The sequence below is a fragment of the Mus caroli genome, unplaced genomic scaffold (genome assembly GCF_978045245.1).
Source record: "Mus caroli unplaced genomic scaffold, Mus_caroli_1 scaffold_6, whole genome shotgun sequence".
Classification (NCBI taxonomy): domain Eukaryota; kingdom Metazoa; phylum Chordata; class Mammalia; order Rodentia; family Muridae; genus Mus; species Mus caroli.
The window spans coordinates 23209099-23233295 of record NW_028227261.1 but is presented as its reverse complement, the minus strand read 5'-3'; the positions used below and the strand labels follow the sequence as shown (position 1 = coordinate 23233295).

Below are 24197 nucleotides of genomic sequence, written 5' to 3'. Positions count from 1 at the left end.
CCCACCCACCCACCTATCCACCCCCCACCCATCCATCCATCCCCCACCCACCCATCCACCCATCCCCCCACCCACCCATCCACCCATCCATCCATTCATCCATCCATCCATCCATCCCCCCACCCATCCCCCTACCCATCCCCCCCCATCCATCCACCCACCCAGTCACCCACTCAGTCTTGTCCATCACTCTGCATCTGTTCATTCCTATAACAATTACTGTGTGCCCACCATGTGCCAGTCTGTTTCAGGAGTGAGGCATATGGGGTAAACGCGGAGACTGGATTATTGGTTCTAGAGAACTCACGCTGTATTTGGGGGAAGATCAAATGTGTGCAAACAATCATTTCAGAGTCTGTTGAAGAAGAGAACAAGCCTGGGTGTGTGCTGGAGAGGCTGAAAGGTCATCTCAGTAGCATATGAGAGAAGAGTTGGCCAGTCTGAAGGACCTGGCCATTCGAATGGCATTCTGGGTGGAAGGGACAGACATAGAGTGAGTGATACAGTCCTGGGACTGGCAGGGTCCCAACCAGGTGGGGCCTCACGGATGAAGGAGAGGGTCATGGTTAACTCTAGGAGTAAGAAGAGCTGGCCAGGACAGGAACAACTCATCCATGGTTGCTGTGTGGAGAACCGCTTCAGACACGGGGCAGAGGGGAGGAAGCTCACTTTAAAGGACACGAGGCAGCGGTGTTTCTGAGCGAGGTGATCAGACAGAGCATCCAACCCACTGAGGAGACCGGGGAAACCCAAAGCCTGGCTCATGCTTGCTCTTTCCTAGCGAGACTGGGATGGTGCATCCCTTACAATCCCAGCACTCGTGGTAGACAGATCTCTGTGAGTTCAAGGCCAGCCTGGTCTACACAGGGAGTGCTAAGAGAGCCAGGGCTACACAGAAAAGCTCTGACTCAAAAATATAAATGTATTTCTGATTTATGATTTTTACTTTATGATAGCATGAGTGTTTTACCTGCATGTATGTCTGTGTACCATGTGCATGTCTGGTGCCCAGGGAGATCAGAGGATGGCACTGGATCCCGGAACCGGAGATACAGACAGTTGTGAACCACCGCATGGGTACTGGGAAGTGAACCCAGATCCTCTGGAAGAACAGCCGGTGCTCCTAACCACTGAGCCATCTCTCCAGCCCCTGAATGTGCTGCTTCACCAGCTGGGCTCACCGGCATCCATAGCTCCAGCTCCCCAACTCCCTTTTCTAAGTTTTCCTCTCTCTGGGTGGGTGGCTGGGGAACGACTCATCCCAGGCTCCACTCCTCTTCACTCCACACACCCCGAGTAGACCAGCAGTGACATTAACTCTGACAGTTCAGTGCCGTGTGGCCGTGGGCAAGTGTCCTCCCTCTCTGAACCTCACCTTGCACTCACATGCTGAGAAGGGACACAAGGGCATGCTCCACACAACCTGGATGTCACTCTCTCTCCTGAAGTGTCACCTCTGCTTTACAGAACGACAGCTGAAGATCACGCTTGGAAGCCCCCCGGGGGCTCCTGGCTGCCATCTGGGCTTTGGCACATTAGTGGAAGCCCAGAGACCCCTGGGGGAGGGCTTAAGCCGAGCTTTCTAGAGCAGACTGTCACTTCCTATGAGATCTTGGACAAATGGCCTGACCTGCCAGAGCCCGGGCTTCTGAGCATGGGGGAGGGACTCGCAGATGTCTGTGGAGCCTGGGGAGCTATCAGTGGCTGGTGAGGCCTTCCCGGTCTCTCCCTGCCCACTCTGCGGCCTCACCCAGCACTCAGGGTCCCCAGGGGTGACGGCTGCCCACTCGGTGGGTAGTGGGAAGCTTTGCTTACCTCCAAGGCTTCGTAGTACATATTTTTAGCCTCCATATCTGTTTTGGCTGACATCAACCAGGACTTGATCAAATATTCATAAAAACTGTCCCCAAGTCCTCCGACTGAGACATGATCTGCAAGGAAAGGATGACAAGGGGGGTTAGCACATCTGCCACTGGCTGGGTTCAAACAGTGACCTCCATGGTCTGAGCTATGCTTGGGGTGGAGCCAACATCCGTTCAGCTGTCGCCCAGTCCCACTAGGGTAGGGTGAAGGGACCTGGCTGGGAACCAGGACATCTTGAGACAGGTGTCCTATATCCACACCTGGGGTCCTTGGGGCCATAGTTCACCTGACCTTAGCAGGATGATGACACAGGGTCCTGGTTATTAACTATAAAGGGCCGATTTATTCCTCTTGTCTCTCCCACCTCCCTCTCTCTTTTTGTCCTGGAAGACCAGGCTGGCCTTGAACTCCCAGAAATCCACCTGCCTCTGCCTCCCCAGTGCTGAGATTAAGGACATGTGTTTTTCATTTTTTATTAAACATTTATAATTGAATACTAGGAAATACATATAAATGTATATATTCCATATGCATATGCATTTGTGTGTTTGTGTGTGTGTCTTCATCTGGTGGCAGACAGTTCACAGGTATGACTGATGTCTGCCATACCTAGCAGTGACTGCTGGGCCTTCATAAGAGGCTGGGGAAAGGGAGCAAGAGTTCAGACCCGAGTTCAGACTGAGCCACACTGCCCCTCAGGAAACCAAGTTGGTTTGTGTGGGTCAAGGCAATGGGAGCTGAAAGGGAGGGAGGGTTGAGGTCCTCTCTGTCTGGGGACGGTGGGCCCGTCCTGCAGCTATGTGGTGTGTTTGTGTGACATGTATATTGTTGGGCATGTATGTGTATTTTTGTGTGTGCTTTTATACAGTGTATGTGTTGTTTTGTGCCTGTGTCTTTGTGTATGCATGTGTCTGTGTGGTGTGTGTTTGTATGTGGTGCGTATGTGCAGTATGTCTGTATATATGTGTGTGGCTTATGTCTGTGTACTTGTGCATGTGTGCATGGTGTGTTTGTGTGTATGCATGGGTCTGTGTGGTGTATGTCCATGTGTATGTTGCGGCATGTGTGTTTGTGTAGGGCTGTGTGGTTTATATCTTTGTGTCTGGTGTGTGTGTATATGTGTGGTGTGTTTGTGCATATGTGTGGGTCTATATGGCATATGGCTGTGTGTATGTATATAAGTGTGCTGTGTGTTTGTGTATATGTATGGATCTTTGTTGTGTATATCTGTGTGTGTGTTTGGAGCCCAGTGGATTACCCTGGGTAGATCTAAGCTGTAGGAGGAGTTGGGTCTCCTGAGAGGCTGAAGCCAGGGATGGAGAATCTGGGAAGCAGGCAGGAGCAGAGGCTGGGTAGCCTGAGCTGTGGCCCTAACTCTTTCCCCTTTCATCTGTCATTTCTGAGGTTGCAAATGATATAAAACACACACCACACACACACACACACACATACAGATTGCAGTTCCTGCTGACTCACCACATGGCTGAGCCTTTGACACTCCCAGAGCCTGGCTCTTCCACAGAGTGAGCTCAGCAGGGTCTGTGGGCCTGGTCGACTTTAAGTCCAGTCCCACTCTATCTGTGGCTAGGACTTGGGGGAAGCCCCACAGGTGTTTGCCAAAGTTGCTAGGTGTGAAGCCACACACCCGTCATCTCAGCACTTGGGGTGTGGAGGCAGGAGGACTCAAAGCCAGCCTGGGCTACCTGAAGACCTTATCTCAAAAAGTCTTTAAACAGTAGGGCTGCCGGGTAGTGGTGGCGCACGCCTTTAATCCCAGCACTTGGAAGGCAGAGGCAGGCGGATTTCTGAGTTCGAGGCCAGCCTGGTCTACAAAGTGAGTTCCAGGACAGCCAGGGCTACACAGAGAAACCCTGTCTCGAAAAACCAAAAAAAAAAAAAAAAAAAAAAAAAAAAACAAACAGTAGGGCTATGGTGGTGCATGCCTTTGATCCCAGCATTCAAGAGGCAGAGGTAGGCAGGCAGATCTTTGAGTTCAAGGCCAGTCTAATCTATAGATGGAGTTCCAGAATAGCCTGGGCTAATTCTTTAAATTGAAAACGCCCAGGACTGATTCAAGGAAGTTAAAATATAGTGGTGAGTGATTTTTAGATCACTGCCTCATTTGGCCCCACCTAAAATTTTATCTCAATCAAAGCTGGAGGTGGGAAGCCAGATCAAAGGGGTAGGGGGAGCTCCCCGGGCCCCCCTGCAGTCACTTCTGAATGATGGCCTTAAGTGGGACATTCCTGCAAGTCTGGATAATGGAGGAGAGAGCAGGGCTGCTGAGAGAGATGGATGCTAAGGCGGCTGGGAAGAGTTGGGCACACATGTAGGTAGGTAGGTGCTGGCATGTCCAGGCTGGTGAATCCAGAGCTGGTGCCCGACCCCGGCTCTCAGCCGGTGCCTGCTAGGATTCAGGAAGCCCGAATGGGAACCCCACGGGAGGAGAAGCCACAGGGCCAGTACTTACGCTGCACCCAGTTTCCACTCGTGGGGCTGAGGAAGTTGGGGTAGAGACCGAAGGGTTTGTCAATCTCCCTGAGGACCTTGCGGATATGTCTGACCTGTGAGAGACACCAGGCGCAGTCACTTTCCTGAAAAAGCCATCGATTCTCCACCCACGAGGATGACACACATAGTTTTCAGATGCACATGGGGGTTAAAGCTTTCTGGTTGTGGGGGAGACCGTGAAAAGAGCCACAGGTTCTGTGCCTGCACACAGAGCATGGTGGGATGGAGCCAAGTGCAGCCTGACTCACCATCCCTCTGCTGACTGCTCTGCCTGCAACAGTCCTATCCTGGGCTGGTTACCAGTACCTCCCCTGCAGACCACTCTGGGGGAGGAGTTTAAGATGAGTGGCAGTGGCTACCTTGTAAGCTACATTTCCTTCTTTTAAAGACAGGGTCTCATGTAGCTCAAGTTGACCTTGACCTCTTAATCTTTCGCCTCCACTCTGAGTGTTGGGGTCATGACCACGTCCTACTTATGACTGACTGCTTTGGATCAAACCCAGGGCTTCGAGTATGCTAGGCAAACACCACTGATGAAGCCCCAGTCCAGCCCATGTGAGTAAGCAGAGAGCTGGGGCATGAATCAGGTCGCTCCGAGTCCCTGGACTGTCTGTATTCCTTGTCCTGCATGGAACAGGCCTTGAGTCCAATACAGACCCAGAGAGCGAGGCAAGCACAGGGCGATACACGGCAGAGGCTGGGCTTGCAGCCTCCAGGTTTACATGTGGCGGGAGGCGCAATGGAGAACTTTTCCCTGATGTCCACTAGAACTGGACTCTCTGGGAGAGCAAGCCTCCAGAACCACACTGCCCCCGCCCCCCCAGATAAACTGGCACAAAGGGGCAGCTGGGAGGTTGAGCCGTCAGCGTCATCGTCAGTCTTCCTTTACCTCAGAGGCGCTTGGCTTTGCCTCACTGGACCTCAGGTCCCTTTAAGGCAGCATAGACCAGGAGAGGGACAGGAAGATTCTCTGTGCCTATCGTCTTATGCTCCCCTGTCCTGGTGGGACCCAGGAAGCCGGCTATATTAGCTCTCCAGGAGGGGGCAGGGCGCTGTAAAACTTTGACTGCTAATAATCGCCTCTGCGGGAGGCAGGCGTGACTAGGGGGACGAAAATAGCTGAAGTATGCAAATGGAGAGCGATGGAGGGACCGGGAGTCTGGAGCTGCAGCCTGCAGCCAGCTGTGGCCAGGGAAGAAAGAGGCTGAAGAGTTCCCGGCCCTGTTCTCAGTTTTATCACTCACTAGCTGGCTGCCCCGGGGCAGGTGATTCAGCCTCTCTGGATCTCATTCCACCCTCAGTTAGATTGGGTTGGCAGAAAACACCCCTCCCCCCACCATTGCCATCCCCCTTCCCTCGCTGGGCCTTAAGATAAAACCTGCCCAGCACATGGTATGGGCCAGTGTGCACTCTTGGGGGACCTTTTCCTGAGCTGGCCAGGGCATCCCAGGGAAGTTCATCTGGAGGGTAGTGTGAACAGAAAGCCAGAGCTGGCTTAGGGTCAGAGAGCATGCATGGCATTGGGCAGTGTGGTTAGACTCATCTGAGTGGCCATACCCTGGATAGGTAAGAGGTGAGTCAGAGGCACCAATCAAGGGGACAGGAAGCTTGTCTTGAGTGTCTCTGTCCTGATGGATTCCCACACAGAGGACACAGTGGCCCCAAATCTAGTATTAAGGAACACTGGGCATCATGTGAATTGCAGACTCCAGGGCCTGGGGCAAGAAAGGCTTCCTTCCAGCTGTTTGGGGTGGTGGTGGATATGCTCAGGGAACAGCTGGTGGCCCAAGACGGTGTACAGCCATCTCAGAGGGACAGTGGGACCCCAAAGGTTGTTCTCAGAGGGGTCTGGAAGGGGCTTATGTGTACACTGACTTCTTTTGGATTCAGGATTAACTCTGAATCCAGATGTTCGTTTGTCGATTGCCCAGGACTGTAGCCCTTCTGGAGAGCGTCCCAGGGCCAGGTCCGGGGCAATCATCAGGACACACTTCGCAGCACCCATGTAGCCTTGGGCAGCCAAGAACAGTGTTGAGGAAGCCGCTCTGCCAGCCTGCTGCCAGCTCGAGGCAGACAGCACCTGGGAGGAAAAGGCAGGGAGATCTCACATTGAGAAAAGCTAAATGTCCCTGGAAAGGGACTCACACACCACCGCCTGTTCCTGCCAGGATGCGGAGCCTGGCTCTCAGTCACAGTCTCCAGATTTCACAGGCTCACAGATCTGCCACCAGCCCATGCACCAGCACAAGCCTCGCTGGCAGAGTTCTGGTGGCTTCTGTTTCCCTTCCTGCCACCTGGCGTTGGGCACAGTTGGTTCTCCCACTAGTTACTGCTTCAAGAGTGGTGGCTGGGGTCTGCAAACCTCAACTGCAGACACTTGCCCTCTATCCCTTGGAGTGTGTGGGGTCGGTGGGGGGGAAACTCACCTTTTCTGCAAAGACTGGATTGCCAGAGAGTTCAGTGAGATGCAGGAACTCCAAGTGCAGGGACCCAAACTCTGCCAGGATGCTGCTGCTGCCTGCCGTGGCCCAGCCCCAGCTACCGCTGAAAAGACATCAGCTGTGTCACCCTGCTGGCTCCTTGGCTGAGAGAGGCAGCAGCTGTGGTACAGGGTGGTGCCTGCTGTGGGCCAGGCACCTCGGCTAATCCTTCTGAGCCCTACCACATGGATGGCACCGAAGCTGGTGAGGGGTGGGACCTGGTGAAGGTGGTCTGAGCCCATGCCACAGTCTTTGTTCCTCCCAAGTAGCCTCTATAGTGTTTGGGGTGTTCTGTCTGTGGTGAAATTTGCAGGTGACATTGATGGTCACCCCAAAGCCCCACAGGACACTCAATGATCATTTTCAGAGACACCCCGAAACACACACAGACTTTTGTCTGCCCTTTAATCTAGGGTCCTATAAGCCCCAGACTGGACTGCTGGACCCAAGGAAGCTGGGAGTGAGGAGTGAAAGAAGTAGGGCCCTCGTAGCCAAGGCTAGCCTCTCATGAACATGTCAGTCATGTTCTAGCCCTGTGCTTGCAGGAGGCTCTGATGTCCACTTCAGGGTCTAGTGCTATGGGAAGAAAATTCTCAGCATGTGAGTTATCTTCCTACCTTCCCTTCTAGAGACAAAGGATCAGGCCAGAGTCAGACACTATCCGCCAGTCACCAGTCTGCGCGGCAGCTGGGCCCTCCAGGAAGCAGCACTGAGCCAGCCGAGGCCTCTGCCCGCATCACCCCACCCTTTGAGGGGGAGCTTCCCAGACCTCTCTGCCTGCTGCACCCTGGAACCAGAAGGTGCAAGGCACAGTGCTGCTCAGCTGGCGAGCTCAGGCAAGCCCTTGCATCCTGTGTGCCTCAGTTTCTGTCTCCGTATAGCAGAATGAGGACAACCGCTTCTTGCCATTGCCTCCCCAGGCTCAGGCTTCTGTGGGGGCCAAGAAAGTAAGGGAGGGGGGTATTAAGGACTGCTGTGGGCAAGACCAAGGCTTCCTCTCCCATGTCTCAGATTCCACACGTATATCTTCACTACTTTCTCACAGGATTATTTAGGATTCCAAGGGGACAGGCACTCTACAGAGAGTTAGTGTAAGAGTCAGGGAGAGAGCAAGACACAGCAGGCACCTCCCCTCTGCAGGCTGTGGGTGGCTGTGTTGCCTTGGGGGGGGGGGTCCTCTGCTCTCCTGCTGACTCGGAACCCGCTGCTGTCCATCCATCTCTGCAGATGGAGATGACTTGGGAAGGCAGTGTGGGGTGTGGAGGTGCCTGGGGGCCACGCTTCCGAAGGCCCGAGGCCTCACAGGCCACTCTAAGCTCTGCCTGTGCCCTGTATCGGTCTCTGGTGCTCTGGCAGAGAAGAAGAGATGATTCTTTCAGGTAGCTCAGCCTCCCAGGTAGCCTGCCTGCCTGCTTGCTTGCTTGCTTGCTTTTTAGACATTATTTCACTAGGTAGATCAGGCTATACTGAAACTCACTCTGTAGATCAGGCTGGCCTTGAACTCAGAGATCTGCCTACCTCTGCCTCCAGAGTGCTGGGATCAAAGGCATGTACACCCTCATTTCCTTCCGGCCTCCAGTGAGTTCTGGACTCATTGTCCAACACACAGGCCTCTCTGTTCTCTCTCTTGGCCTCCCTCAGTCACCCGCCCCAGAAGCTTCAGGTAGTAGGGAGAACATGTGAACATGTGACCATGCATAGGGGTGGGGGTGGATGGTGGGGGGCGCTTTGTCACTCTGCCTAGTCACTGGCTTTCTCTATGTCCCAGACCAGGGGCCCTCAGGAGTGCCCCTCCACTTAACTAGACCTCAGCTCTAGACCTCAGCTTCCTCCTCCCTTAAACCAAGGTGCTCAGTCTCACGGAGCTATTGTGAGGCATCAATTATGCACGTGACCGTCATCTTTATCAGTATGTAATTATGCATATGTAAGTGACAATACACTTCTAACGGGAGCCAGGTGACTTTGGTGTCTTATTTTACCTTCACCCAACTCTATTAGCAGATACTGTGATCTTCCTGTCATAGGTAGGAATATTTAGGCTCAGAGAGGGGGAGGCACTTTTTCAATGTCACACAGAAATCTGTAGAGCCGAATCTAAATACTAGGTACTAAACGCAATCACAGCATTCTAGAGGGGAGAGGGGTCCTCCGACCAGCTGTGACCCAGTGGACCAACAGTAAGATTTTCACTCCTCTCCTTTCGCCTGGCAAGGTTGCTCTACAGTACCCTCGCTGCTTGGTTAACCTCTTGTGTATGGTGTAATCATGACAGCCAGAGCTGAGTTCAAATACTAACTTGACTCAGTTGCTGCGTGACTTTGGGGACGTTACTGCACTTCTCTGAGCCTCGTTTTCTTTCCCGGCAAAAAAAGAGGTCCTTCCCGGTGGTTAGAAAGGAAAGTTCTCTGTCGTGGGCTCACAGGGTGCCTGTGCGCTCAAAAGCTGCTAGCAGTTATGTAGCTGTGTTTACACAGGTTTAGAGGGAGAACACCCCAGTAAAGGTATATTGGATAACTGCGGGAGGCCGTGTATGGACTTGAGAAGGGTGTGACAATGGCCAGCTTGAACGTCGGAGCCCAGGAAGTCCGCCACACACAGCATCGCTCCTTGGCCCATCACGGAACCTAAAAATAGCCACGACTGGGCCAGGAATCTTGGGGTCTGGGTAGGACCAGGCTCCGCTGGGGCCACAGGTGAGACAGGAGGCTAGGGCTGAGGGAGGGGTACTGGGGGCTGTGCCCAGACCCAGGGTGTGGGTCTCTTCTGCCTCCATTCTCAGGATCAGTGTCTGTGGAGAAGCGCTCAGCATCCAGGCCTGGGTGTATGTTTCTGAGGTATCTGCGTGTTACCTCGGCCAGCCTCATGGCCACCCTGGCCTCTGTGAAGTTTAACTGAGGACACTGGGAAGTCTTGCCACCAGGGGGGAGTTGGTTTGGGGGGGCACGGAGGGCAAAGCTACCCAGGCCACAGGGTAGCGAGGGAGGGTGAGGCCCAGGAAGAGCTGAGTGGACTCTTATCCCAGGCACCTGGCCAGCACTCTTGTGAGGTATCCCAGACGACTGCTCTGGCAGGACAGGGAGTATGGGCTACCCAGCCTTCCTCTCTCAGCTCAAGGATGTCACGCATGGCCCAGAGCTGCGGGATCTGCCTGGGAAGCCAGGGCCAACAGGTTCTAGGGCAACAGGACACTGGTGGCTGTTTGCAGAGGAACAAATGTCCCTCCCACCCTGAGAAGGTCAAGCCTTTGTAGTTCAAACCCTGAAACCTACACTTGGTAGTCAGTGGCTGTCCAGGGCAGTGCTTAGCGAAGGTCAGTTCGCAGTGTGCACAGAAAGGAAGCTATCCATCCGAGTGCCCTCAGCACCCGCATCTGCAAACATTTAAGTCAGAGAAAACTGACTCCCTAGGACTCCGTTCTGTCTGGCAACTGTCCCTGGGCCTTCTCATCAGGGCCCCAACTCAAGACCCACAAATGGGGGTGGATCACGGTCACCAGTTCAAAGTGGGCATCTCACCTTTTGAAGTTGACCACGCCCTTGGGGATGCCCGTGGGTGTGTTGAAGGCAGGCAGCAGTTTCTCACCCAGCTTGATGGCCTTCACTCGGAACACCTGAGGGAGAAGAGTCAAAGGGCACTGAGTCCGAATAGGGTGGAGTGGTCACTCTAACCCAGTCAAGGCTGAGAGACAGGACCTGGCCCCCAGACAGCTGGGTTTTGGGGTCCTTACACCAGGCATTTCTGAGCATCCATTTCTGTGTTCACGAAATGCCTGGGTTGTTCCTCAGATGGTAGGGGGGAACGAAGGACTGTCATTGTGATCAGGTGACCTTGGGAAGGGGAGGGGAAAGAAGTCAGTGTCACCTCCAAGTCCAGGGACAGACCCCACTGAGAAGAGGGTGCTGCTGGCATCAGCACTGCCTTTACCAAGCTATGGGATGCTACAGGCTGTGGGATGCTACAAGCCGAATGGTGCGGCATGCACCTGGAGCAACTCCAAAGGTCTATGTGTTGAAGGCTTGGTCTCCAGTCTTGTTACTACCGGGAGATGGTGGAACCTTTAAAAGCTGGAACCTAAGGGAAAAGAGTTAGGTTGGGAAGGGGGCTTGATGGGGATAGCAGGGGCCCCCACCCCTCTCTTGGTCTCTGCTTCCTGGCATCTCTACCATCATGTGTTCCAGCCATGATGTCCTGGACCAGTCTGGACCTGAGGCAGTGGCTAAGTAGGCAGGGACCATCGAACCAGTGAGCCCGCTGGACATTTTTTTTTTTTCAAGTTGTCTCAGACATTTTGTTCTGTGAGGGGGAGCTAATTAAAGCATCGAGAGTAAGGGAAAGTGAGCTGTGTATCTGTGTGGAGAATATATAGCATTGGACTTGAAGTCCAGACCATCCAGGTTCTAGAAACTTCTACCTCCTGGTGACAGCTTCTCAACGAGATCACGGGAGACGTGTCTTTCTTTGAGAGTCGAGGCCACTCAGTTGTTTTCAGTGTTATGCACAGGGGACACAGGGTGAACGGGTTGTTTTGAACCCTCTACACCATAGCTAAAGAGGCATCACAAGGTCACAGATCAGGGCCCCCAAGTGAGGTTCCGAGCCTTTTAAACTATCCCTCTGAAATGCTAGATTAACTCAGGACACGTGACCTTCAGACTCATCAGTGTCTCTCATAACCAGTTTCTCGAAAACAGCCAGCAAGAGGGCTCAGTTCATAAAGGTGCTGGATGGCCCAAGTTCGATCCCCAAGACCCGCATAATGGAAGGAGAGAGCCCACTCTTTAGAAGTTGTGCTCTGACAACCACACGTGCACTGTGACACACACAAGCGTGCACACAACCTCACAAAACAAATGGACAGATGTGATTTTTAAAAAAGTTAAATGAACCAACCCAATTTCTTTTAGGACATAAATAATTGAGTTGCAAGAGAGTTTCTATCACGGCTGTTTGTTCCGGCATTGCCTAAAATAGACCGTGGTGAATCAGGCAACTCGGAAGTGGCTCAGTTCTGGCCTCCACGGGATGGAATGTCACGCAGCCACCAAAATGGCACAGGAGCAGGAGAGTATACACATCTTTGAACCTAGAAAAGTACTTCAAAATACTGTAACTCAGTTTAAAATTTGTTTACATATGGATGCACTGAATAAAGGGAACACACGAAAACGTTAATAATGTCCCCTCAGAGGGGTTAGCCCGGGATGGGATTTGATTCCTCCTTCTGGTCGGTCTGTGCCTTTTACGAGATTATTTTTATTTTCCTGAAGGGAAGGTCTCGCTGTGCTGCCCAGGCTGCTTTCGAACACCTACACTCACGTAATCCTTCTGCCTCAGCTTTCTGAGCAGTTGGGACTACAGGTGTATATGACTGTGTTCAGCCTGGGGAATTTTACAAGAGGATGGGAGAGATGGCTCAGTGGTCAGGGCACCCCCTCTGCAAGTCTGAGGACCTGACCTCAGATTGCCAGCACCCACATAAGAAGTTAGGTGTGGCTGTGGTTCCTAGAACCCCAGGACTGGGCAGGGCAGAAATAGGCGGAGCTCCCTGGCAGGGCAGCCTAGCCTAAACAGCAAGCTGCAAGCCTCCAGTACAGTAAGAGATATTCTGCTCTGACCTCCTAATTCATGTGTACAGGCACCTACCCACATGCATGCATGACAACCCTCCCTCTCTCCCTCTCTCCCTCTCTCTCTCTCTCACACACACACACACAGACAGACAGACAGACAGACACACACACACACACACACACACCAGGCCTATAACACAGTTATATGGACTCCATTTTCAACAAATCCTAGACCGAAAACACACTTTAAAAAGAAGCTGGCCATGATGGGGTCCACCTGCAATCCTGACACTGAGGAAGACAAACGTTAGACGCCAGTGCGGGCCACACCCTGGAGGAGGGATTAAAAAATCACATCTGTAAATCACATCTGTATTGACCATGCACAGGGATTCTTCTTCCTAAAGAATGGAACAGAGCAAAGCCCCGGCTGTTGGGTCCTAAGGACTTTGAGAGGATGGAGGTAGGCTCTCTGCAAATAGAGTGCTATTTCAGGTAAGGGCTTGAGCCTTCCTGGAATTTGAGATTCACAGGGGTTCTGGGCCCAATCACCATGGATACCTAGAGAGGATCATAAAAGTCACTGACGAGCTGAGATGTATGTCCCCAGACTGTCACTCTGCTGACTCAGTTTCCTGACATCCCTAACAAACCCACTAGCACCAGAAACCTGATGAATGAGGACGGCTTGGGGGACGGAGCTCACAGAGACCCAAGGGCCCTGGGTCTCATATCTATACCACAGAATATAAAGCAAGCAAACAACAAAATCCCGTGAGACAGCTGTTAGGGGCTTCCCAACCCTGAGCCCGTGGACGGGTTCCAGGCCTCTGAGGTCACATGGCCTTGCCAGGGAAGAAGGGGAGTGGCCGGGCTGGCCACGTGGTCAGACAAGAGCACACTGTCCAGTGCCTGGCGATGAGACCTGGAAGTAGACCCCAGGGAGCTGTTCTAGATCCCAAAGGCACCTGTCTTCTGGGGCTGCAGGGTTGGCTCTGTGAGTCTGCTGCAGTGCTCAGGCAGGCTGGGAAGCCACTGGCTTAGTGACAGAAAGGGCTTGTAAGAGCCTTGATCTCCTGCAGGCTTTGGATGGCTTTGTCCATCCAGGAGGTTGTCGGTGGCAAATAGAGCCCACCCAGATTGGGGCTCAGGCAACTGCATGGTTGCCTGAGACTCTAAGAAGATGCTAGCTGAAAGGGCCTCTCTGCCAGGGTACCATGTCCCTCCTGTGCACAGTCCTTAAGAGGTCTTGCTGTTGGTTGTCACAGAAGGTCCCAGTGGCGCTGGGGAGGAACTGGGAGAGCACATGAGTTCTAGAATGAAACTGATGGTGGCAGAAAGACATGGGTCCACTCTGCTATCCGGGATGGAGCAGGGGGAGGGGCTGTGTCCACAGACCTTCAGTTTCTGCAGAGTAGGCCTGCACTAAGGCTAAGTCATCCACGATGACTTGCTCAAGGCTACAGAGTTCTGTGGCTTTCACCAGGACACCTAGGAGTCTCTCCTCAGAGGGGTGTGGCCTCAGTGGCCTCGTAGTCCTAGTCCCCGAACAGAAGGGAAACAGGTGTGAGTTTCATCTTACAGGGGCAGAAAGCACACAGAGCCAAGGGCCCAGCACACATTCTCTCTGCCACTGTGTGACCTTCGTTGAACCCTGCACTGTCTCTGAGCCTCAGTTTCCCCATCTGCCCAGTAGAATGGTGGACGTGCCATGGCAGCTCCACAGAGTTCTTGCAGAAATTGAGAAAGAGGGAGCTTTTGTGCGGACATGCTTCTGAACTGTGAAGCTCTGTCCCAGCATCCCCAGGAACAGCTCTGATTATGCCTGTCATCTTAAAAAATTATTATTCTATGTGTAAAGTTGTTTAGCCAGTATGTATGCCTCTACACCGTATACATGTAGGGCTCAGGAAAGCCAGAAGAGGGCATCAGGACCCCTGGGAGGGGAGCTGTAGAGGCTGGTGAGCCGCCATGTGGGTGCTAGGAATTGAACCCAGGTCCTCTACAAGAGCATCCAGTGCTCTCATGTCTACCAAGACATCTCTCTGGCCTCATGCCAGACTCTTGACGGGAGTCAGTCTCAGCAGGAGTGACCAGCCAGCAGGGTCCTCTTCTGCCACTTCCTCTGAAGCCAAGAAAGTGGCAGGCAGCAGATGTGGCACACACAGTTGTAGGAAGTTAAGACATGCCCCCAACAGGCAGCCACTAGGTGTGGCTTGAGCTTAGTGTGACTGGAAGAGGCACTGACAATGGAGACAGACTGGAGGGTCAAAGGACTGGAGCAGGGCCTGGCACAGCCCTCAGTGAGTCATGGTTGTTAGTCTGTTTCATCATCTGTAAGTGGGTGATGCCCTCCTTTCACTGATGGGACATAGGCAGCTCTCACAGTGCTGTGCACAGAACTCAAAACCCGGTATTTAGAAAGGAAGAAGGCTGGGCATAGCGGAGACCGTGGATGTGTGCTGCACCTCGCTGTACAGAAAGACTCAGCATGCTCGTTACTCGGGCTTCCTTCTGAGCCTTATGAAGTCCTCTTTTCCTCCTTCCTTCCTTTTTTTTTTTTTTTTTTTTTTTTTTTTTTTGAGACAGGGTTCTCTGTATAGCTCTGGCTGTCCTGGAACTCACCTTGTAGACCAGGCTAGCCTCTAACACAGAGATCCACCTGTCTCTGCCTCCTGAGTGCTGGGATTACAGAAGGACACCACCGCCTGGCTGTGAACTGTTTCTCAAGTCACCAATGCCCTGGGCCACAGCCCCAGATGTACATCCTGAAGTCAAAGTGCAGGCCACTCAGGAAGTCACAGGCTCAGAACGACAGACTCTTCAGAGAAGGGTCAAAGGAGAGCTGGGAGGCTGTCATCAGGAGCCACTAGCTTCTTGGTCCTAAGCATCTCCCCTCCCCTTCCCTGCATCCATCCCTCCAACCACGCCAGCCAGCGGGGGCTGGGCAGGAGCCTCTGAAGCACATGAGTGACTTTGCTGTTTTTCCCCCTGCTCGCTCTGTCATTTTCCTGTCCTGGGGTTTTCAAACGATATTCAAGCTCTGGGTGGCTCAACGCCGAGGGCTCCCATCGACAATTTTTTTGGACAAATTGGTACAAGCAGTAATCTCTGCTGAGGAGATTATGTTTGATGGAGAGAGGCCTGAAGCGACTGGAGAGATAGAGGCGGCTTGCTGCCTCTAAGCTCTCAACTTCAGTCACAACAGCAAGGGAAGGAGACTTTCTTGGATCATAGTTACGGAGCGGGTCAGGATTTCTCTGTAGCTTGCCTGCTTTACCTGCCTGGCTCCTAATTCCAAGTGGTGGCAGAGTTGGGCAGAGGGGCCCTCTGGATCCCGGGGAACAGTCTGACTGATGACCTATATTCTGGGGACACTGCCAACCCGGCCACCTGATACTCAGACTGTGCTATGACAAGTGCTCACGAGGGGAGAGGGGAGGCTCCAGTTCCTCCCAATCTCAGTTCAATTCAGAATTCTCTGGCAGAGAGAAGACATCATTTGGAGGTGACAGCCCAGGCCAAGCCAAACTCTGTCCTGTTCCATGTCACAAGGGCTGTTTGGTCTAAAGAGGTAACATGACCATCCTATGACTCGAAAGAAAGTGGTAAGAGGGGACTTGTTTAAGGCCACCAGCAGGTGACCCTGGGCACTTCTTGGCCCTCAAAAGCTTGCAGTTACAGGTTATGGCCAGCAGGGCGGCCCCGTTGCCCCACTGCTCCCTTGAGAATGGGTGCAGCCAGTTCTGCCCAGGAGGGGAGCCAAGGAAAGGGTTGGCTGTGAAGTATATGAAAATCTATGGGCTCTGTGACTTGGCAGTTAAGATCACTGACTGCTCTTCCAGAGGACCCAGGTTCAATCCTAACACAGCCAGGTGTAACTACAATTTCAGGGGATTCAATGCCTTCTTCTGGTTTCTGTGGGTACTAGACACACATGCGGTTCACATATATACATACAAGCGAACACTCACACCTGTTTAAAAAAAAAAAAAAAGGCCAATGTCCATGGGGGTAAGAGGAAGCAGCACCGTGGCCTTGTGGGTCCTGAGACCTGAAATCTACGAATGTCAGTTTGCAAGCGTCTGGTTCTGCACAGACATGGTTCCATCCTCACAGAAGTCATCAGGTGCTCTGGGCCCCAAGTGTGCTCACCTGGGCCATAGATCTGTGCAATGTGGAATCCTCATGGAGTCGGGGGGCGGGGAGGACTCGGGGTCCTGGTTGGTCTCTGGCTGACTTCCTGCCCCCATGAAGCCATGGGAAAGTAGAGGCAGAACTATAGTTTTTCTAAGACCTGTCCAGCCTGGAGCCTCAAAGGACCAACTTACCTCATCTCCAGTCAGGTAGAAGGCCGAGAGCAGTCCTCCGATATACCGGATGTTCACTTCAAACAAAGATGCTTCCCCACTCTGCAAGAAGGTGGGGGAGGGGGGACAACAGGTCCAGTAAGGATACGTGTGAGTCTCCCACAGCCAGCCAGGCCCTGGACAAGGGCCACGCTGCTCCCCTCAATACACACCTGTACCCTGCCTCGAGGACCCCAGCAGGCCAGGCCACTGCTCCGTTTTCATAGCTGAGGTTGGGAGAGGCCAGCACCTGCCTGGCAGTTGCTACTGTGCATTTAAGTGTTCCAAATAAACACCGGCTTTGGCTCCCATCCCCAGCCTTGCCGGAGGCCATTGGAGCAGTTCCGCCTGGCTGGGCTCCAAGGAGCTCCAGGACCTGTGCCGAGCTGCAGGAGAAGCTTAGCCCAAGGAGAAGCCAAACCTTCTCTAGCCTGGCCTGCCACCCTTGCCCTGTCCCAAGAAGCTCCCATGGCTTAGCTGGAGTGAGAGAGCAGGGCAGGGCTGAGCAGGAGAGGCTGTGGGCAGATGTCTGTGTAAGAGCCGGCAGCCTCTGGGCCCACCGACACTGCCCTTCTCCATGCCTGTGCCCCACACACTGCCCAGTATAAAGCAGGTGTGGAGGCATCTTGCCAAGGGCACCATCTGTACATGGCTTTGTGACTTGGGATAGATTTCTTGCCGCCCCCCCAAGCCCCTTCCCGCCCGCCCCCCCCCCCGTTTCCTCCTGCACAGAACGAGTGTGACACCACCTCCCAGGCAAGCCTTCTCACGGTGACTCAGTAAGCTGTGGCAGGTCTCACGAAGGCTCCTGTTTCCACCCCTTACCGCAGGTGCTTCCCTTGGCAGCTTTCCGCATCGAATTTTAAATTTTTATTTCTAACGCTGTGGAGTTAACTGAGGGTCTAGGCAAATGAGTTATAGTCCTGGCTTTTTTTTTCTTTCTTTTGAGACAGGGTCTCGCTAAATTGCCCAGGCTAGCCTTGAACTTGTGCTCTGGCTGTTTCAGCCTCCACTGGGATTCCAGGACCACACTACCAGGTCTGACTCAAGCCTTCACTATGCACAGCGGCCATTGTTAGCTGTTAATCTGGGAGGATGTTTCCACGAGCAAAAAGTGTGCAAATCTCACTTCCTTTTAACCTCGTAGGGCTCCGTGATGTCACCCCACTCTCTAGATGAAGAAGCTAAGGCGCAAAGAGATCATGACCCCACCTTTCTTTTTTTCCTGAAAACACTCCAACCTACCCCAGGCTGCCTGAGTGTCCACAGCTCCGTGGTCCCCTGGGCAGACCCATCCTCTGCCGGGAGGAGCTGGGGCCTGTGCCAGGTGAGTCCCTGAAGATGCTCCTCTGCCCCTCCCTCATCCACTGAAAAGGAACAAAGGCTCAGCTGGGCTCACAAAGGCCTCAAGATGATTCTAGCAATTATAGCGGTGATGAGGAACCCACTTAGCCTTGGGTTGACTTTATGGCGCCATAAAAAACTCTCCACAGCCCTCTGCCAGTGGGTCATCATTCCTGCCTCTCGGAAGGGTCGGAAGGGTCGGGGAGGTGAGAAGCCCTTCCCAGCTCTCCAGTTCAGCTCAGGCGCCCCTCATCTCTTGGCTCTAACTAAGCCACTTTCCCTCCTACCACTTGCTGAGAAAGTGACAGGCACAAGATGAGCAGTGGAGAGGGAGGGACAGCCTGGCTCTCCAGGGTATATACTGCAGCCTGGCTCTCCAGGGTATATACTGTAGCCTGGCTCTCCAGGGTATATACTGTAGCCTGGCTCTCCAGGGTATATACTGCAGCCTGGCTCTCCAGGGTATATACTGCAGCCTGGCTCTCCAGGGTATATACTGCAGCCTGGCTCTCCGCTGCTCTATTACATAGTCCCAGGCCAGAAGCCCATTGTCTGTGGAGCCCTTGCCTTCCCAACCACTTCCGACTCACCACGTTCAGGTGGAAGCTGTCTTGCACCCAGGCCTTGGCCTCTTGGAACTCCTCTTTCAGCTCCATGAGGTAGAGGGTGTCAAGAGAATCGATGATGGTAGCCCCACTGAGACCGCCTGCGGGACAGAGAATCGCATGTGTGACCTGGGGGCCATTATTATCCTTTCCATTCTTTGCTCGACAGGTCACCCTTCCCTCGGGTCCCCAAATGCCTGGAGAACTTCAAGGTAGCATCTAGTAAGTACCACCAGTAAAGGTGAGAATGGACCCACCATCCTGTCTCGTTGAGGGAGGGGAGATGGAGGGCGTGCTGACCCATTCCCAGACCATGGTCAGTCTGTGGTCAGCAACTCACTCAGCTCCAGGAGACACTTGCCCTGACCAATGTGACACACACAGCTCCCAGGGCACAGCCAGTCCTGTGGCTCAATCAACCTGCCTTCTGCTTTATCCTGTGGAAAATACAGGCGCTCACATCTGCTTATGCAGGGAGATAGCCATGTCTGTGAACCCAGAATGGAGATCCAAGTCCCCCAAGTCCTGCAATGGAGGCTAGAACATAGCATAGGGACATCACAGGAACATCCATCCACAGAGGTGACATAGACCTGTCTTTATGCACTTGGAAGATAACCCAGAGACCACTTAAGTTAACAAAACAAAACCAAACCAGTCAGGCTGTGTGGTGCATGCCTACAACTCAAGCACTCAGGAGGCAGTAGCAGGAGGGTTGCTAGGAGCTCAAGGCCAACCTGGGCTACACAATGAATTCCAAGGCTAGCCTGAGTTACATAATGACTTCTAAAGCCAGACACTGTCTATCATATAAAAAGTTGCTGGTCAGTGGGGTCCTTTAGACTCCCCCAAATGTTAGAGGCTATTGCTATTGGCTGTCCTGCAGACTTGATGGTAAGACTCCATTGCTGAAGACCCCACATTCTTGAATTCTATAATTCTCGAATATGGTGCGATCAAGCTGGCACCGCCTTGGAAGCTTCACCCCTACTGTGTAGCTTTCACGATCCTGGGAGGTGCCATGCATGCTATCAGCGAAGGAAATCAATCATCGACCTGATCCACTTCTGCACGCTGTGCGCTACAGCCACAACTGCCTGGCAATAGAGACCCGGTGGCGTAATAGTGGCATTACCCTTATGGGAGTAACCAAACACTTTCTGGTTGGATTTGAATCCTGCGCCACAAAGCTGGACTCAAGCCCAGTACTATTCACTGGGCCGACAATCTGTGGCTGGCTAGGCCAGAAGCCCTAAGGGAGAACCTAGTACTAGTACCTTGCTAAGTGGACACCTCTAACGGCCTCCTAAGTACTTATCTTTGTATCCATAGATTCACACATCTCTCAGGCCTCGTCAGAGAGGCTTGCCTGCCTGCCTCCCTGCCTGCTTATTTATTTATTTATTTATTTATTTATTTATTTATTTATTTACAGGAGGTGGCAATTAATACAGAGAGCCGAGACATCGCTACTCCTCACCCAAGGCTCAGGGATCATTTGGGAAGAAGGGCTGGAAATCCTATAAGAGCCAGACAGAGCAGATGTCCAAAGCAAAACAATTTGCCAGACATGACAGGGCCATTGCACACACGAATTCAAAGTGGCTGGGGTAACATGCATAAGAACTGCACAAGAACAAGTCAGAGGGGCTGGTGAGATGGCTCAGTGGGTAAGAGCACCCGACTACTCTTCCAAAGGTCCAGAGTTCAAATCCCAGCAACCACATGGTGGCTCACAACCATCTGTAATGAGATCTAACTCCCTCTTCTGGAGTGTCTGAAGACAGCTACAGTGTACTTACATATAATAAATAAATCTTTAAAAAACAAGCCAGAAAGACTGCAGCATGGCATCACACCCCTAGCTAAGGAGCTACTGGCAATTGATGGCTGCCAGAGGAGGAGAGTCCGTTCTCGCCAGAGATGATGTCCCCTCAGACTCTGTGCCTGAACATCCGGTCCTGTGTTGGTGGCACTTGTTTATGGAGGTAGCTTATGAGACCTTTAGGAGGTACACACGGCTTTGCTGGAGAAAGTGCATCACTGGGCATTGATCAACTTCCTGTTCTCACTCTCAACTTCCTGTCTGTGGTTGAGGAGCAGTCTCTCAGCTTCCTGTTCTGGCCTCTGACTGCCATGCCTCCTAGGCCATTATGGACATTCACCTTGGAACCATAATCTCAAATAAACTCTTCCCTCCATATCTTACGTTGGCTTGTATGGTTTTATCACAGCAACAGAAAAGCAGCTCACACACTACACACGCTCCAGTAGATGTTCCTACCCTCAGGTAAACACAGACAGTGCTAAGTGGACTCAGCAGGTTTTCAAAAAGAGCACAGGACACTGGGAAGGACAAGACGGGAAGAATTAGAGGAGAAGGGAAGAGGATGGGGTTGAGCAAACATTATAGGCATGTAAGAAATTCTCAAACAATACAAAAAGAGATTAAAGAACAAAACCAGAACTGGTGTCGGAGACAGCTTGGTTAGTGACGTGGTGGCGATGCCTGTAACCCCAGAGCTGGGAGAGCAGAGATCGGGTGATCCCTGGAGCCCAGTGGCCACCAGTGTAGCCACCTGGCACATGCACACATGTACGGTCTCAAGCCAAGAAAGCCCCAAAGGTAGCGTGGCACAAGCTCTTTTATTGCAAAGTGAAGAGGGGACCTCTAGGCTCCAAGCTGGAGGCAGCGGGGCTCAGGGCTTATCTCTGGGTGCTGGGCCGAAGTGCGGTTTATTTCTTCTGGGTTATTTTTATCAATAAGAGATTTATTTCCATCAAAAAGGAAACGGGAAGACGGTTTAGACAAAGAAGCCAAACAAATGCTCAACCCAACGGGAAGACGGTTTAGACAAAGAAGCCAAACAAATGCTCAACCCAACAGTCCTCGCACTCCCTCTTATTCCAGGGCAGCGAGTTCACAGAAAGCTACCTGCTTGCCCCCACCACCCGGACGCTGGTCCTGAGATCATTTGTCCCCATCTTTTGTCCTCACCATCCCCAACTCTCCTCTGATGTGCCAATTTGTAGATGTTCAAGTCCCATATATAAATGGGATTTTTTTTGCATAGGACCGGCAATTCTCCCATGTGTTCTATTTCATTTCAGATGAGTTATAAGACTCAGTGTCAGACGAGTCCCTATCACACTGTATTAGGAGCCAGAGAAAAGAAGATCAAGTCCAATACACACTTTCCTCCCAAATATTTTCCATCGGTGGCTGGCTGGACTCACTCAGGTCAAACCAAGGGGCACAGAGGACCCAGCATGACCCCCCAGAAGAGTGGCTGTTCCCACTGTGCCTCTGCACAAGCTCTGGGGGGAGGGCGCAGGAGGCACAGGCTCAGCCCTCCTCTGCAGAGCCCACTGGGTCTAGTCTGGCTTCGGTGTCCCCGCACCCAGGAATTCTCTACCCATGTGGCCTTAACTGCTCACTTGTGCTGGCAGTGCCCATGGAGAACCCTGAACTGGATCATGGGAAGGCGTGGTGTGATACAGGCACAGCCTGAAAAAGAACTAGAGAGAAGGAGGGCGAGGGAGGAGTGGGGTAAAGGCAGGGCCAGCTGTTACGGGCATATCACAGAAGGGAAGGCTGGCCACAGAGGAAGGGGTGCACTTGGGTGCTTGAACTAGGGCTTAAGCTAGCGTGGAGCGTGTCTGCCCCTTCCACAGCCATGAAGCCAGTCAGGTATTCCTTTCCCGGCCACCTCCCTTCTAAAAGGTGCCGGGGCAGGCAAGGTTCCAGCAAGGCCCCACACTGAAGGACCTGGTGACATGGGGCCCTGTGTTTGAAGGGTCTAGAGGGACTCTGAGGTCCTTCTAGGTCAGTCTTTCATCTCACAGATGAGGCCCTATCAAGGACTAAGCCAGCTCAGGGGTGATAAGCTTCCACTGCCAGTGTGGCCTCTCAACTCTGAGCAAAAGGATCTACCCGCTCACCCAACCTAGCACTCAGCTCCAGGCCAGGACCGGGAGGAAGCTCAGTCCTTTCCCCCAGGGCACGGCAAGGTCTCTGATTTCAGAATCCTGCCCTGGGTCACCTGTTCACCTCAATGGCCTCTGTCTCTTGGGGCTCAACCAGGGCTCCTCATGACCAGCTGTCCGCATGACACCTCCAGACATCTGATGTGGACACCTGAGAAACCGGCTGGGTTTGTTGGTGAGGGCCTGCTCTGGCTTGAGGCTCTGGCTTCTTGGCTTGGTTGGTCTCTGCTCCACCCCTCTCCCTGCACCTGGCCGGGCTGGGGTCCAGCAAGGCACTTACTGAGAACCTTCCCCTCAGCCTCAGGGTTATCCCAGAGTTCATGCTAGAAGACAGAGAAGGCCCTATCTCCTGTCCAACCTTAAGTGCCAGCTGGGACGGTTTCCACAGGGAACAGAGTTGCCAGTAGAGAGGCCATGACCTATGTATACCTAAAGATCCCACAGGGCTCACAACAGCAGCCAGACCTTTCCTGGGGCTGCTGCTACAGTGGGCTGTGGGTGAGCCTATTCTCTCAGCCCTGTTTCTGAGTTCCATGTTTTACACAGGATAACCTAGTCAGAGCAGGATACAGTGGAACATGCTAGAAAGAACAGAGACCCAGCAAGCAGAACTGGCTCCAAATCCAGCATGACCTGGCATGACCCTGCAGCACGCCTGCTCCAAGGATCAAAATTATCTGTGGATGAAGGGGAAGACCCTTGGGTGGAGCATTGAAGAGTCATCTCTGGTCCCTGAGCATAACTCACCCACCATACACTCACCTGCCCCTGCTAGATGAACACAGCATTTGGTTAATCGGATCCCTTTGTTCATCTTGAAACTGGCCTGGCTAGGACATAGGGAAGGGTTACGAAGTGTGGTCCTTTCTATGTGGGAGAAGGGATGCTGTCATCTAACTGTTCTGACTGGTTCATGGAATGAAGCCTTCAGAAACCTCCCATGGGAGATTGTAGGTCCTGCACCACAATACTGCTGGCTGCGTGGGATGGAGGGGGATAGCAATGTGGGTGTGTACACAATACCCTGTCATCAGGCCCCTGCACCTGACTGTCCCTGGGCAGCCCCTCCACAATGCTTTTGGTGGTCCCGAGTATCTGCTGTGTGGGCCACCTTGACACCTGACCTCTAAGCACCAGCTCTCAGCACTGCTTCTGTTTTCATATGTCTTGTCTTCCTAGAACTAGATCCGGTGGAGCGTCTCCCTGGCATGGCTTCCCAGTACCCGTACAATTAAGGGGTGCTTGCCCTTGCCTTCATGGATTTGTACAAATGATCTCCCTGCATCATGACAGGTTAGTAGCTTGCTTCCCACACAGCCTTCCCTGATTCCACCCGTGAACCTGTTCCCACTCAGAGCATTTGCACAACACTCTCCTGGGGCATTCTCCTTGTATCTTTCTCTCCGATGAATGCTCAAAGGTTAAAGAGAGTTCCTCTGTCTCTCTGTCCCTCTCATATTGAACCTTGCAGTCTTGTTTCCAAGC

The 24197-nt window shown here is 52.8% G+C and overlaps 1 protein-coding gene across 2 annotated transcripts in view; it reads right to left on the bottom strand.

Annotated features, from left to right (window-relative positions):
- Man1c1 (mannosidase alpha class 1C member 1) overlaps positions 1-24197 on the bottom strand; it is a 140146-nt gene that overhangs the window by 11159 nt on the left and 104790 nt on the right. For both annotated transcript variants that reach the window (XM_021160348.3, XM_085838854.1), the window contains exons 3-8: positions 18711-18826; positions 16759-16839; positions 10373-10467; positions 6801-6918; positions 4334-4427; positions 1816-1931 (exon numbers count right to left, since the gene is read on the bottom strand). In XM_021160348.3, coding sequence (XP_021016007.1) covers positions 1816-1931; positions 4334-4427; positions 6801-6918; positions 10373-10467; positions 16759-16839; positions 18711-18826 — 620 coding nt within the window. The remainder of the gene's footprint in view (positions 1-1815; positions 1932-4333; positions 4428-6800; positions 6919-10372; positions 10468-16758; positions 16840-18710; positions 18827-24197) is intronic.